The 14466-nt window shown below is 35.2% G+C and overlaps 1 protein-coding gene across 1 annotated transcript in view; it reads left to right on the top strand.

Moving 5' to 3' along the window:
- The window catches only part of LOC144436540 (ceramide glucosyltransferase-like), a 26435-nt gene extending 12755 nt beyond the window's left edge, over nucleotides 1-13680 (top strand). The window contains exons 2-8 of the mRNA XM_078125353.1: nucleotides 3930-4068; nucleotides 5549-5651; nucleotides 7615-7829; nucleotides 10142-10320; nucleotides 10698-10784; nucleotides 12384-12573; nucleotides 13474-13680. Coding sequence (XP_077981479.1) covers nucleotides 3930-4068; nucleotides 5549-5651; nucleotides 7615-7829; nucleotides 10142-10320; nucleotides 10698-10784; nucleotides 12384-12573; nucleotides 13474-13680 — 1120 coding nt within the window. The remainder of the gene's footprint in view (nucleotides 1-3929; nucleotides 4069-5548; nucleotides 5652-7614; nucleotides 7830-10141; nucleotides 10321-10697; nucleotides 10785-12383; nucleotides 12574-13473) is intronic.
- The last annotated feature ends 786 nt before the right edge of the window (nucleotides 13681-14466 follow it).

Genomic DNA, 14466 nt, shown 5'->3' with positions numbered 1-14466 from the left:
TGTTGAATTCTGTAGTTTGCACCTAGCAGAATGCAAAACAAAACAAGTCTAGTCTCTCCTTACATGTAATATATACTAGGTGTGGAGTTGTGTCATTACATGTACGTCCTGTGGTAAAACATTCACTTATAAATATGCCCAACTGTGCAAATAGATAAATAGTTTGAAGGAAACTATATGTACATGTAGACATTATTCCTCTGTATTTTTATATTTGTTTAGCCAAGGAAAATATGAATGACCTACATGTCACTTGTCACTCTGAGTCACTAGACGAGTAGTTACAAACCCTAAGAGTTCACATTGTATTTTCCAGCTGAATGAAGAACCATACTTGGGAATAAAATCATTATACCTCAGCAGAATTCATGAAAATTTAGGAAAAATAACAGTGATTTGGAATTTTTTTGTGCGTACCGCGAACACTGCACAGAACCAGTGACGTAGATATGGCTTGTAGTGACATAGAACAACCAGGGTATATAATCCATATTTTCTGTTCAAGGGCAATAACTTGGCTTGTGCATGGTCAAATGTTAATTATTACAATTTTATATGATATTATGTTTATGACGTGATCTGTACAAAATATACATGTACACGTATTATATGTGTATCACAAATAGCAACAGATGACTTTTTGATAATTTATGTACATTTTGTATCTAGCTTTGCAATGCATTTGTATTTGAATAGAGTATGACTATGCAATGTAGTAGCTTGTATTATGTAATAAATTTGAGTGTGTTTGAATATGTACAGACCCTCCACATAGACCCTCCACGTAGACCCTCCACGTAGACCCTCCATGTAGACCCTCCACGTAGACCCTCCATGTAGACCCTCCATGTGGAGTATCTATGGAACATGTTATCATTGCACGGTGAAAAATACTTCACGTTCTATCTTCTTTTCAGTCTCCAGTATCTGTCCATCCATCTCTCTGTCTGTCTGTCTGGTTTACAAATTACAGACATTATATATTATTATGTACATGTATGTATGAATGTAATATGTTAATTATGACCTCTTCATTGTCAATATGATAATCATCTCATTATCTGATAACCTAACCCAGACATATTTTTTAGGCTTTAGGCAAAGTACAAAACAAAGTTATAATAATGGCCATGGCCAAAATTTGATTTTGTCTTAGCGGCACAGCTAGCACATGTGGACATGGGTGGGGAGGGGATAGTTTAGGCAACTTAGAAATTCTGATTTACAGACTTGCCATGAAAATGAAACTTTTAGCACTCTGTTTACCATGTGACATGAAAATAATTGTGTATTTTATTAACTGCAAAATACGGAAAATTAGTAGCATAATATACAAATGTATATACATGTACAGTTATAGAAGTTTAGATGCTGTCCATTTCATATGAATCTGAAAGTCTCCTTGGGTGAAATAATTTTACATAGCAAAATTTGAAGGAAAAAAACCCCCAAAATATGAATAATTCTAATTTAATATACAAATTAAGAATATTTATAGGTTAACATTACAAAACCTATACATGTACACAGCTGTGAAAAGCAAGTACACACACAACTGTTACACACTTATAAACCAAACAATCTAAACTGGATAAATCAAAATTATAAACCATGACTAGTCTACTACTATTCATACGTGTGTACATGTAGTTCTTGAAAATATAGTTACGCTTTGCCATTGTAAAGTACATGTGATTTAGAACACTATTTGCTGGTGTTAACTTTTAATGTAAAGTCACATACATGTATAGAAAGGTAGTCACTTGAATGACACCATATTAATTATCTGTCTACATGTACATGTATGTGTATCTACACGTATCTATATATTGGAAGAAATATTTTGCTGTACCTGGCTGCTCTGTATTATATGTACATGTAATTTTTATTCCTCTACTATACCTAGTCACCACATATCTTATCCGATTATTTTAGTGACAAAAAACATGAATATGACACGAGACTCTGCCATCGTCAAAATCTTTACCCGTACCATGCGAGAACAAATTCTGGTCAGTTTGCTATTTCATTCGTAGGTGCAAAAATTTGGAATGATATTCCTATTCAAATCAGATCGAAAAATTCCCCACATATCTTTAGGAAATCTCTGAAACAATATTTAGTAGAGCAGTACAGGTGATTAAATTGTAAACTTACAGATGTATAGACTTTTCGTTTATTGTATTAGACTTTTTCATGTAGTAAAAATGTTTTGTGTGTGTATATGTATATGTGTATATGTATATGTATATGTATATGTATGTGTGATATATTTTTTTTTTCTCCCAGTTATGTTTTCAGTCATCTTAATGACTGAACCCTCCTAATGTTTTCATTCGCAATATACAATGTCGGGGATCAGGCTAGACTAGCTGTAAGCTATTTCTTGACTCCCCATTTACCCTTCTCTCTTTTGATTTTTTTTGTTACCAATATTTTGTAATCAATTTTATACGCTTGGGTAAATAAACCACTTATATATATTGTAGTCAGTATGATACATGTATAACATATTTTACTATCAGGCTTCACAGTAAAGGTGGGATGCCATGACATTGTGTATCTTGCTGTTTACAGTATAATCATGTTATCTCTAATGTCAACAGAGACCAAGGGATCAATTGTGATTTGATTAAAGAACTACTGGTGCCTTGATTCTAGTGTGGCCCATTCTTACTCAAAGTCAGATACACCCCAATAGTTTGACCTTTTCCTATTTTTTTATTTTTTCATAAATATACCAAATCATTACTTTTAATTTGGAATGTGCTGTGGGGATAAATTTCACGGAAAAATGAAAATGAAAATTCTCTCCAAACTTTGCCATGTGGAAGCTTGCTTCTGATCCTCCTGAAATAATAAAAGTAATTTAGGATTCATCGGCTTGTTTTCAAGGAAATTGAAATATTTTGTAAGGCCTAATAAAAAAAATGTGTGGTTCTTGTTACGTTCAATTTTAGAATAGGTGGGTAGGTCGAATATTTATTTTATTTTATTTTTCTGTGTGAGTGTCTAGTTCAGGTTTTCCATTGTTTTCCAAATGGTCTCTGTGTTGTTTATTTCTTCCTATCAGATGTACACCCATTACAGATTGGAAGAACAGTTTTAGAGTGTCTTTTTAAGTTGTTGGCCTTCATTTCTCGTGAGACTTCACAATTTTTGTGATTTTATTATTTTTTCTCAAATATGTAAAAAAAAAAGAGTTTAGGGTCGGCTGTGAAAAACTAGGTGGGGTTGGGTAACCAGAATCAAACAATTATTTTTTTTTAGGCCTAAGTTTAATACAGTATTCGTCGGCCATATTGGATTCTAGAAGGGCTAACTATTGATAAGCATTTGACCTCTATTTAAAAAATTTGTATGGTGATTTTTGATTTTTTTTTTTCGTGATTTTAACTGAGAATGGGTTGGTGTTTTCCAGACCAAAGTAACAGCAACAGAGTACCTGTAAACAGTTTATTTCTGTTATTGATAGTACTGTAAACGCAGGCGTGACAACCACATGTTAATGGGATGAATAAATAGTGTGACCCATTTAATTGTTTATACTATTACAGTATTAGATAAATTGTACATTTGTGGCACACTGATAGGGTTTGTACTTTGATCACTAAGTATTCATAGTTGCTGAACAGTGCGACACTGTCCAACAAAATAAATCATTAAAAAAAATGGAATAGCTATTAGGATATTACGTTTGGAAAGAAGTAATTTTTATATAAGTATTTGACTTGATCACAATATTCAGAATATGTAGTACTGTATATCCTTAGATGATTTTTACAGATTGTAAATTTTATCACACGTTCAGAATTTTAGAAAGTTTTGGTTATAAGGTCTGCCATCATGGTAAAGTTATCATAGTAATCAATGTCAACTTTACAATGATATGTTCTAACATGGTTTAACTTCTTCTCTTTTTTTTTCAGTCGAATACATTGTAACAAAAAACCGGTCGGTATAAATCGAGAAAAAGTTCCGGGAATTTCAATATTAAAACCACTGAAGGGAATTGATGTAAATTTAGCAGAAAATCTAGAAAGCTTTTTCACAGTGGACTATCCACAGGTAAGTGTGACTCGTTACTCATTAATATAAATGGTGCTCAGTGCAGGCTTTTATGTCATTCAGTTATTTTACCTTGCCACCCTGTTTTGTGAACTCTTTGTGTCTCCTATTCTGTTATTCATCAACACAGTATAATTGATGGCATTGGTTGGAGTGGCAATTAGCTGATATTTATACAAATGAGATAAAGTGTTAACAATTTGTCAAGATTTCCATATTTGATTGATTAATTTATGAGGGTCTATCAATATAAGTGATAGCAAATCTAGTATTTATCATTTTTTATAATTAGTAAACCAAGAGTATTTAGTGATGTGTCTGTTCTCTGCAATTAAGCTGTAGATTATTCCAGATACAGAGAATACATGTACCAAGTATACATGTATAAATATAATGACACAATGACCTCGTTTTTACTCCCCAAGCGACAGGCAGTCTCTGCAGTGGTGGTGGTAGTAGTAGTAGTAGTAGTAGCCAGGAAACAACAGAAGTTGATTTCCACCTGTGCCCTGTTACCAGTACCACTCACCAAAAAAACATTACATACAACACAAAAAGAAAGTACAAACAATGTGAAAGCAAAGCTTTTAAGAAGACAAGAAAATGCAAAACAACAATATCAAGAACAGACAAATTTATACAGCCATTCAGTTACACTATACTAGAAGTCATCCTCTCAGTCTGTGAAGTACATAGGATTAAAGCTGTCCTCTGTCCTACCAGGTACCCATTTATACACATGGGTGACTGAATCATAGTGGTGGTTCAAATCTTGCCCAAGGACTGGAGCTGTATACGGTGTAGTTTGTAGGCTTGTAGGAATTTACAGATTCAGAGCTGGTCACTGTTATCTGTTTGACCATCACAATTCCAAATTATAATATATGGTAGTTTAGGTCTGACATTATAATGACGACGGCAGTGGCAACATACATTTGTAGTCATGGTAATGGTGGTGGTGCTAACAATGACAATGGCGTTTGAGGCTAAAAAGATGAAAATTGATGAAACAGGCATGCTAAATGCATCTGTGCCCCAATATGTGCAAATGTAAATCATAATAATAAATAATTTCATAAAGGTGAAAACTATATTTTATTTGCGAGAATGAATATTCATGGACTCTGGACTCATAATTAGTAATAAAAATGTTCTATTCACAGAGACTCTAAGAATCAAAAAAAATCTTGGAAGTGAATGTCATATTTTTGCGGACATCTTGTCAACATTATCAGGGGTGTACTAGAATAGGCTATTGCGTAGTACACCGCTGATAATGTTTAAAAGACATCAGCAAAAAATTTAGATTTGCTTCCAAGAATTGTTTGACTCTGTTAGTATAAAATTGTCATTGCTGTATATTTTATTAGTGACACTAATTAGTACAAGAAGAAAAATTGCTATGATAGACACTTAACTTTGATACAGTAAGAAGCATTTTGTAGCACATTTTTGAAAAATATAAATTTTTCTTTTTCAGTATGAGTTATTGGTCTGTGTTCATGAGGAAACTGATCCAGCAGTGGGTATTGTCAGACCACTTATGGAAAAATATCCTAGAGTTAATTGCCAATTATTTGTAGGTAAGATCGTCTATTTTGTGAAAATCCTCCCAAATGTCATGTTTAGAGTTGACTGGCTTCTTGTTGCTCTTGGTTTGAAGTTTGTGAGGTCAAGGTCACAGTTTTCAATCTTAGTTTTGGCTTAAAATACCAGGGTGACTGTTCATCAGATATAATGGGTAGACTGTACTATTCAGCCATTCTCACCCACAAACACAGGGTGAGTGGTGTACAGACCCAATGGGTAGGCTATACCACTCAGCCATTCTCACCCACAAACAAATGATGAGGGTTCATCAAATATAATGGGTAGACTCTACCATTCAGTGATGTGTGTCTTACATTTGTATGCTGTAGTAAAGCCCCAAGGCTAAATTGATCACTGTCATAAATAGGGCTTTAACAACCATTGTAACACCTCACTGTTCTTATACACACTCTCACTGGTAAGAATCAAATCACATGACCTTCAATTCTTTATGCAATAGCTTGTTTCAAGAAAGTCTGGGCTTGGGCATCATGAACATTTTGGAAAAAGAGTACCAATTATCCTTGTACAGGCACTAAAGTGTGTTATTGCCCTCAGTGGCATGTTATTTAACTAACAATGCAGGCACCCCAGTCAATGTGAACAGGAAGAAGTTTTTATACATACACAACTCAGTATAACATCTAAGTAATAAAGTGCAATAAAATGCTGGTATCATCTAAACACAGCTAGTAACGGCTGTCAACCTGTTTTCTATCTATCTATCTATCTATCTATCTATCTATCTATCTATCTATCTATCTATCTATCTATCTGTCTGTCTGTCTGTCTGTCTGTCTGTCTGTCTGTCTGTCTGTCTGTCTGTCTGTCTGTCTGTCTGTCTGTCTGTCTGTCTGTCTGTCTGTCTGTCTGTCTATCTATCCATCTAGCTATCCACACTCACTACCAGCATATTGTACAAAATGTGTCATTAGTGTGTTATATAATATAATACTGCAGAAATTAAAAATAATATAATTTAATATTCAGCCTGGGACAAAATTGACATTATTCAATTAAATTCCATGGAAGGATTTTAATCAATATTGTGATTGTCTTGCAGATTATATTACATTGTTTAATATTTTATAAGATTTGACGAGTCTCTTTAATATGAATATTAAATATGTCTGTATTTGTCATGGGAATGAATAATGTCATTTATACCTTCAGCCTTTACATTATTCATAGATCAAATTTATTAAATTGTTTGGATTGTGATGTAGATTTTATTGCATTATGGAATATTTTTGTAAGATTTTGTGATTCTTGATAAAACGTTACAATGACTTTTATTATAAAAAAGAGGGTACAATGTATGTCTTTGAGATAAATTATTATCTGAGAAAGAAAATCTTGCAAACGAAAAAGAGATTAAACTACAGTGGTAGAGGTCACTACTTATACAGTTGGGGGTTAGAGGGATTTGGAGGGGGGGGGGCTAAAAGGAATTTAGAATAACATGACCATTCTACACTCAAGATTCAATAATAGATAATACAGTGTAACATAAGTGTGTGTGTGTGTGTGTGTGTGTGTGTGTGTGTGTGTGTGTGTGTGTGTGTGTGTGTGCATGTCTGTCTGTCTGTCTGTCTGTGTGTGTCTGTCTGCAGTGTATGTACATATATGTATATGTCAATATATCTATATATGTATGTATGTATGTATGTATGTACGTATGTGTGTGTGTGTGTGTATGTATGTATGTATGTGTGTGTGTGTGTGTGTGTGTGTGTGTGTGTGTGTGTGTGTGTGTGTAAATGACATAATAATAGATAAAATGTTGGGTGAAAAAGGTGATTTTTTGTCAAAAATTCAACTAGTGAGATTATTATGAACTTTGTTTATTTCGTTTCTAGTACATTGGTACTTGACAGTTTGAATGTTAGTAAAGTCATTTGTACTACAAGGCCATGCACTGAATTTGAATAGAGTGTCATTTATGTTTGTTTGCAGGAGGCAGCAAAGTTGGTGTCAATCCAAAAATTAATAACATGAATGCTGGATATCTTGCATCCAAGTATGATCTGATCATGATTAGTGACGCAGGAGTTAAAATTGACAATGAAACTTTATATGATCTTATAACCCACATGAAAGATGATGTGGGTTTAGTGCATCAAATGCCGTATGTCTTGCCAAGGAAGGGATTTGCCGGCATGGTTGAAATGGTAAGTTGTGTATTTTTAAGTGCATCAGATATTATGTCTTGCCAAGGAAAGCCGGGATTTGCCAGGTGACAGACTCCAAACTTTAAGATCGTGTCAGTTCAGCCCTAATCAGTCTTCTGCAGAGCTGGCTCACAAATAAGGTGGCATGAAAGGTGCTGGCACCTTGCCTTGCCTGACATGTGGTATTGTCACACTGTCACCATCCATCGTAGTGTCTGTCAGACTACATGTGGACTTGTGAAAGCAAAGCTAGACACAAGTAATGGGAGAATGGTATAATTATATATAAAGTAGTTGAACACAGTGGATAAGTGTTTACATATAAATTAACTACAGGATGTCTGATACATGTAAATCCCTTCCAAGGATTCTATATCAATTCCACAGTCTTTGTCCATCACTCTGGCTATACTGGTTTGTTAATTAAGTACATGTACATATAAGTCATGCTGTGAATGTTTTTATCCTGCTTTGGGAATCTTTCAGTAAATTAGGTGGCAATTCTTCAAGTGTCTGGAGACAACACTGTTGCAAATGATAATGAATGACCTTGTCTCAGCCCATTGTAGTCTAGATGCTATCTGTGGCTTTGAATCTCTTCTCATGTCTAGCTCAATGATGTCCTGAGATGAAATTTAGAATCAAACGAAGCCACCCACACATTCATACACATCAACATGTCTTTGATGATCAATCACAGAATTCTGTCCAGTGATAAGTTAGTACCGGTAGTTATTGTGACAGTTATACTGGAAACCTGGAAATTTTCCCTAAAGATTTATTTTCACCTATTTCACTGGGAAACGAAAACGCAAAAATATAGTAGCGACTGAAGTGCTTTCTTGGACATGAACACAATGTAACGGTCTGGTAATTAGTAAAAATTATAATCTTTGAGAACGAGCTGAAGAGTGTAAAATCACAAAATTTCCTAGCGGCAAAAATATCTGGGTTTATAGTTATGTCTAAATATGGTACATTTGTCAGATCAGGATGCTATTTATACATTGTTTACATCATTAAAAGTAACAGTTGGGGTTTACTCATTTGCATAAACATCTTTTGGTTGATGATTTCTAATTGAGTTAGACAGGGTGAAGAGAGATCTTGAGATTTGAAGACTAATATAGCATCTAGACTACTTCCATTGTGTCTTTGTCATTTACCCTGTCATTCACAAATTCTATCTGTGGCAACAACTGATAAGATAAGCTGATGTGATACATGTGTGTATTCCATAGTTTATATTTATCTTTCAAAGTGAGATGTATGTGTTTGTTGTATTCCATAGTTCATATTCCCAGGGTATTTGTTCAAAGTCCCATAAATCTTTTGAAGCATTCTGTTTTCTGTTAAACTCAATGTAAAATATTAAGTGGGGAATAGAGTTGTTGAAAGTTATATAGAGCTAAAATGATGTAGGCTTGGTGCTTCACGCATGGGACATAACGTTTTTGAAACACAGATAGCCACATTTCAACTCTAGACTAACAATAACAGAGACACAATAAACACCAAGCCTACATCATTTTAGCAACGCTCCTATTCTAGATCTCTATGGCCAGAAAGGGTGTTCACCCTTTTCACTTGATAAATAGACAATTTAGTCTGAAAGTCGAGATCTGAGTATGTTTGCATTTGATTTTGCTATATATTCCACTTCTATACTTTGCATGCTTTGTAACCCAGGACATTTTGACTTAGTGGGGAATGCCACTCCAGGAAATACACAGATAGTTTCTACCTGTGGCAATACACAGGTAGTTTCTACCTGTGGCAATGCACAGGTAGTTTCATCTACAGGTAGTTTCATCAACTTTGCGTTCTTGGAAAGTCATTTTATGATTTCACATCACATAAATTTCGTGTGATTGCCAAGAAAGACCACCTCCGTTCTGTCAGTTGGACACCATTGCATGATGGGTCTTAGCAGACATGATTATTCATTAGATACATACTGAATATTCATGACTCTTAAGTGCTTACTTCCTTCACAGTCATTCACTGTTGCAGTGTATTGTGGGGACTTCCCATGTTTACACTGTCTTGATTACAGGGTGATTACATTAACACAACAAAGGCACTACTATCTTCCGCTTGTGTAAATCTAACACATAAAACAAGAACAATTTTAGTTTCTGTCTCTCAGTAAACTTGGTTTATACAGTAGTGAATCACAGACAAGGAAATTTCTTCCGTAATTTCTTCTGTGTATGTGAGTGAATGAATGATTTAGCAACCTTCCTCTTAGGTGCACACAGATTGCTTATTAAATAATTTTACATAATTTGTATTTTTTTTTATTTCTCCAGGTATACTTTGGTGGTGGCCATGCCAGAATGTATTTAGCTGCCGATGCATTGGGCATAAATTGTGTCACAGGGATGTCCTGTCTAATAAGAAAATCAATTTTACAAGACATGGGTGGGATGTCTGAACTTGGAAAATACATAGCAGAGGATTATTTTATGGGTAAAGCTTGTTTAGACAGGTAGGTCCTAACATTCTAAATATGACATAAACATACTGTCTTTACTCATGTTAGCGCCCTCACACAGGCAAGCACTCTGATAAGAACCATTTTTATGGCATCTTTCTGTGTACATGGAAAGCCAGGGGAACTGGAAATTTGTTTGTGAATGTGAATTTTTATGTAAAGAGGCCATACAACTGTCCTTATCAAATGATAGAATGTAATACAAGTCTCTGTACTTCCAACATGCTGTGCCAATGTTATTAATCCAACTCAGTTGTTTACTTTCCCTGTATGTAACAGATTCCATTTGTCTATGGTCTGATGTCAGCAGTTGTATACTATACTTCCATGTGGATTCATTTGGTAATAATCTAATTCTTTCTTGCTTACAGGGGTTTTAAAGTTACAACAGGATCTAAGTTTGCAACTCAAAATTCAGGAACATATTCTCTTGGGTTGTTTAAATCAAGAATGGCTAGGTAAGATCAAAGTTATGATTTTCAGAGACATGAATTGTGAAATTTGAATCAAGAAATAACTTCAGAGTCAGTAAATGCAGGACTTTGTTTTATAGGGATACAGTGTAGATCTCAATAATTTTCTGTGTTGCTATGTTGCATATCAAAACATGTATTATTCTATGTACTGGAATATTGTAACTAGTATTACTTCAATCAGACAACCACAATCTATTCACTGAAGATTGTTAAATTGTGTGTGTGTGTGTGTGTGTGTGTGTGTGTGTGTGTGTGTGTGTGTGTGTGTGTGTGTGTGTGTGTGTGTGTGTGTGATGGGGGGGGGGGTATACAGCTAGTACAGGTTTAACCATCACTAGTAAGCTATTAGCCTATTGGCCCAGTATCTGTGATCAATCTTTATATTACAGGTGTAAGCCACATGTGTTGACCACCTGACTGATGTCAAAGCTCAATAAATAAAATAAGAAAATAAATAACCAGGAAACCTATGGTGTATCATGTAGGGAAATGAAATTAATGATTCTATGACATCACAAAATTGTTTGGATACACCCAGAAACTGTCCTTGATGTCACACTTTAGAATCTGTTGCTGTAATACATAGATATATATTCAAATTTGACTGTATTTACTCACAAGCAACAGCGCCACCAGTGGTGGTTGTGTAGTATCTTTGCTGAGGTTTGATAACCCTGGTATCAGATGAGGAACATTTTGTTACCTGCATAGATTTCCATACCGCGTACTTTCACATTGTTGGGGAATGTACCCCCTATGAAAAATGTTTGAGAACTCAAGTTAATTTATACACCTACCAACACTGGTAGGGAACCCTGTAAAATGACCGGGGAACCCAGGTAAATTTTACCTACTTACCACCCTTAACAAAAACACTGGAACCCTATTAAAATTCCTGGGGAACTCAAGTAGATTTTACCTACTTACCACTTTTAACAAAACCACTGGGAGGGAACCCTAGTAAAATGACTGGGGAACTCGGGTAGATTTGAGCTACTGGCTGCCTTCAGCAAAAAAACTGACTGTCAGCATCTTACGTTACAATATACCATGTACAAATATATCCATGATTACATTTTACCTTATTTACAATGAACCTTGTCCTGCAATGTAAATATCCTCACAAAAATTTCTAAAATAGCTGTGTGTACCGTTAAATCTGTATTTGAAGCCGCAATTTGATTTAAAGCCCCCCCCCCCCCCCCCCCCCCCCCCCCCCCCCCACTTCAGTAATGTTGGAAACTGCAACATCGCATGATTTTGGAAACAATGAAAGGTATGTATTTGAAGCCGCACTGTGACTGTGACTATGGCGGCACTTTGAGGCAGTTGTTCAAGCGGCCTTTCAACTGTCAAGATAATTTAGATAATTTGTTGCTTTGCTAAAGATGTGATAAGCGTCCTTTCAGTGTGAGCTGTCAGTCATCAATAAAACAATGGGATAGTGACGGCAGTATGTCAACTGAGGATGTCGACATGTTGTGTGAACTGTACCGCTTTTCAGTGGCCATTCTTGAAAATATGAATAGAATGGGAGAAATTGTTCACACCTTTTTTTTTGATGGTACTATTTATTTTCAGATGGTGCAAAATTCGACTAGCTACAGTGCCTTTAAGTATCCTTTGTGAACCATTGACAGAATGTCTTACACTTGGTGCATACACTGCATGGGCTGTTTACTATCTACTACACTTCCATCCATTAGTTTTCTATTTTTGCCATTTATTGGTCTGGTTTATTTTGGATTACATTCAGCTTACAGGAGTACAGGTATGTCAACAGTGTTTTCTATGTTTTACCAAAAGAATTTGGTAATTGGACAATAAAATACAGCTGCCAACATTGAAGCAATGATGAACGGAACCTGTTACAAACGGGGGGAAAAAGTAAACAAATGAATTGGATTAATAACACTTGTCACAGCATGTTGGAAATACAGAGACTTATATTACATTTCATCATTTGATAAGAACAGTTGTATGACCTCTTTACATAATACTTCACATTCACAAACAAGTTAGAAGTTCCCCTGGCATTTCATGTACACATAAAGACATTCTTATCAAACCATCATGTCTAATACAAGTCTCTGTACTTCCAACATGCTGAGCCAAGTGTTATTATTCCAATTCAATTGTTTACTTTCCCTGTTTGTAGCAGTTTTCATTTGTCAAAAAGGGGAAAGGAAAGTTATAATCTTGAGATGAAGTTGACTCGGGGATCATAAGGGATTATTCTATTGTTTTAAGCATGTGACCTGAGTAGCTCCACATATCAATCCACTCACCTGTTTGACTTGTCCTTTTGGATGTTCAAACTTGAGAAATGGAGACTTTAACAACAGAGCCTTTTCAGTTTAAAATGCAAAATTCATTCAGCTCCCCCACCCACCCTAAATATTTAGACCACAGCTTAGGACATTTTACATGATTTGTACAAAATATGTCTACACAAAATTGTTGCCACATATTATGCAGGATGTGTTGTTTTACCTGGTCATGATGTACAGCAGTATGAACAAGCGCCCTCAACTGAAAATAAGCATAAACTTTTTTTTTTTTTTTACACTTTGTCTCCTGTGCTAGTTAGAGATTACTACTGCTACATCACAAATAAGGCAACATTGGAAAGTGCAATGACCACCAATCTTCTTTTATTTTTCTATTTCAGAATGGTTCTCTTCCATTCAACAAATTTGAGTTTGCTGTAGCTTGGTTAACCAGGGAAGTGTTCATAATACTAGCATATCTGGAAGCAGTCAGGAATCCCAGATTACAGTGGAGGTCTGGTAAATTCAGACTTAAATGGGGAGGTGTTGCGGAGGAATTGAAACCAGACGAGGAAGTGAGAAACTGTTGTTGTTGTTATGTGGTTTGATATACATCACTACGACAAGTTATTCTTGAAGATGATACAAATGGAGAAAAGCTGAAGTGTCAAAAACTCTATCACTAAGAACTGCATTTTCAGATGTGTTGAACTGAAACATGTTTTGCCATCATTTTTGCCATATTTTCCTTAGTAACTATAACACTTTTATACAGGTACCTAGTATGTACTTCATATCTAGACTGAAATATCAGTTGCTGTTTTGACATTGTTAGCCTCCACATTAAAGCTGCACTAGCTGCCACAGGAACATTTTTTTGAAACTCTTTCGATAGACGTAATGACTTACTTGAATAATATGGTACACCCTGAACCAGTATTGAATTCTGGGTAAACATATTTGTGTATCTATACACGTAGTATGGTACAATATGGTACACCCTGAACCAGTATTGAATTCTGGGTAAACATATTTGTGTATCTATACACATAGTATGGTACAATATGGTACACCCTGAACCAGTATTGAATTCTGGGTAAACATATTTGTGTATCTATACACGTAGTATGGTACAATATGGTACACCCTGAACCAGTATTGAATTCTGGGTAAACATATTTGTGTATCTATACACGTAGTATGGTACAATATGGTACACCCTGAACCAGTATTGAATTCTGGGTAAACATATTTGTGTATCTATACACGTAGTATGGTACACCCTGAACCAGTATGGAATTCTGGGTAAACATATTTGTGTATCTATACACGTAGTATGGTACAATATGGTACACCCTGAACCAGTATTGAATTCTGGGTAAACATATTTGTGT

The sequence above is a fragment of the Glandiceps talaboti genome, chromosome 6 (assembly GCF_964340395.1).
Source record: "Glandiceps talaboti chromosome 6, keGlaTala1.1, whole genome shotgun sequence".
Lineage (NCBI taxonomy): Eukaryota > Metazoa > Hemichordata > Enteropneusta > Spengelidae > Glandiceps > Glandiceps talaboti.
Note: the sequence above shows the minus strand (reverse complement) of the source record. Positions and strands in the feature narration are given on the sequence as shown.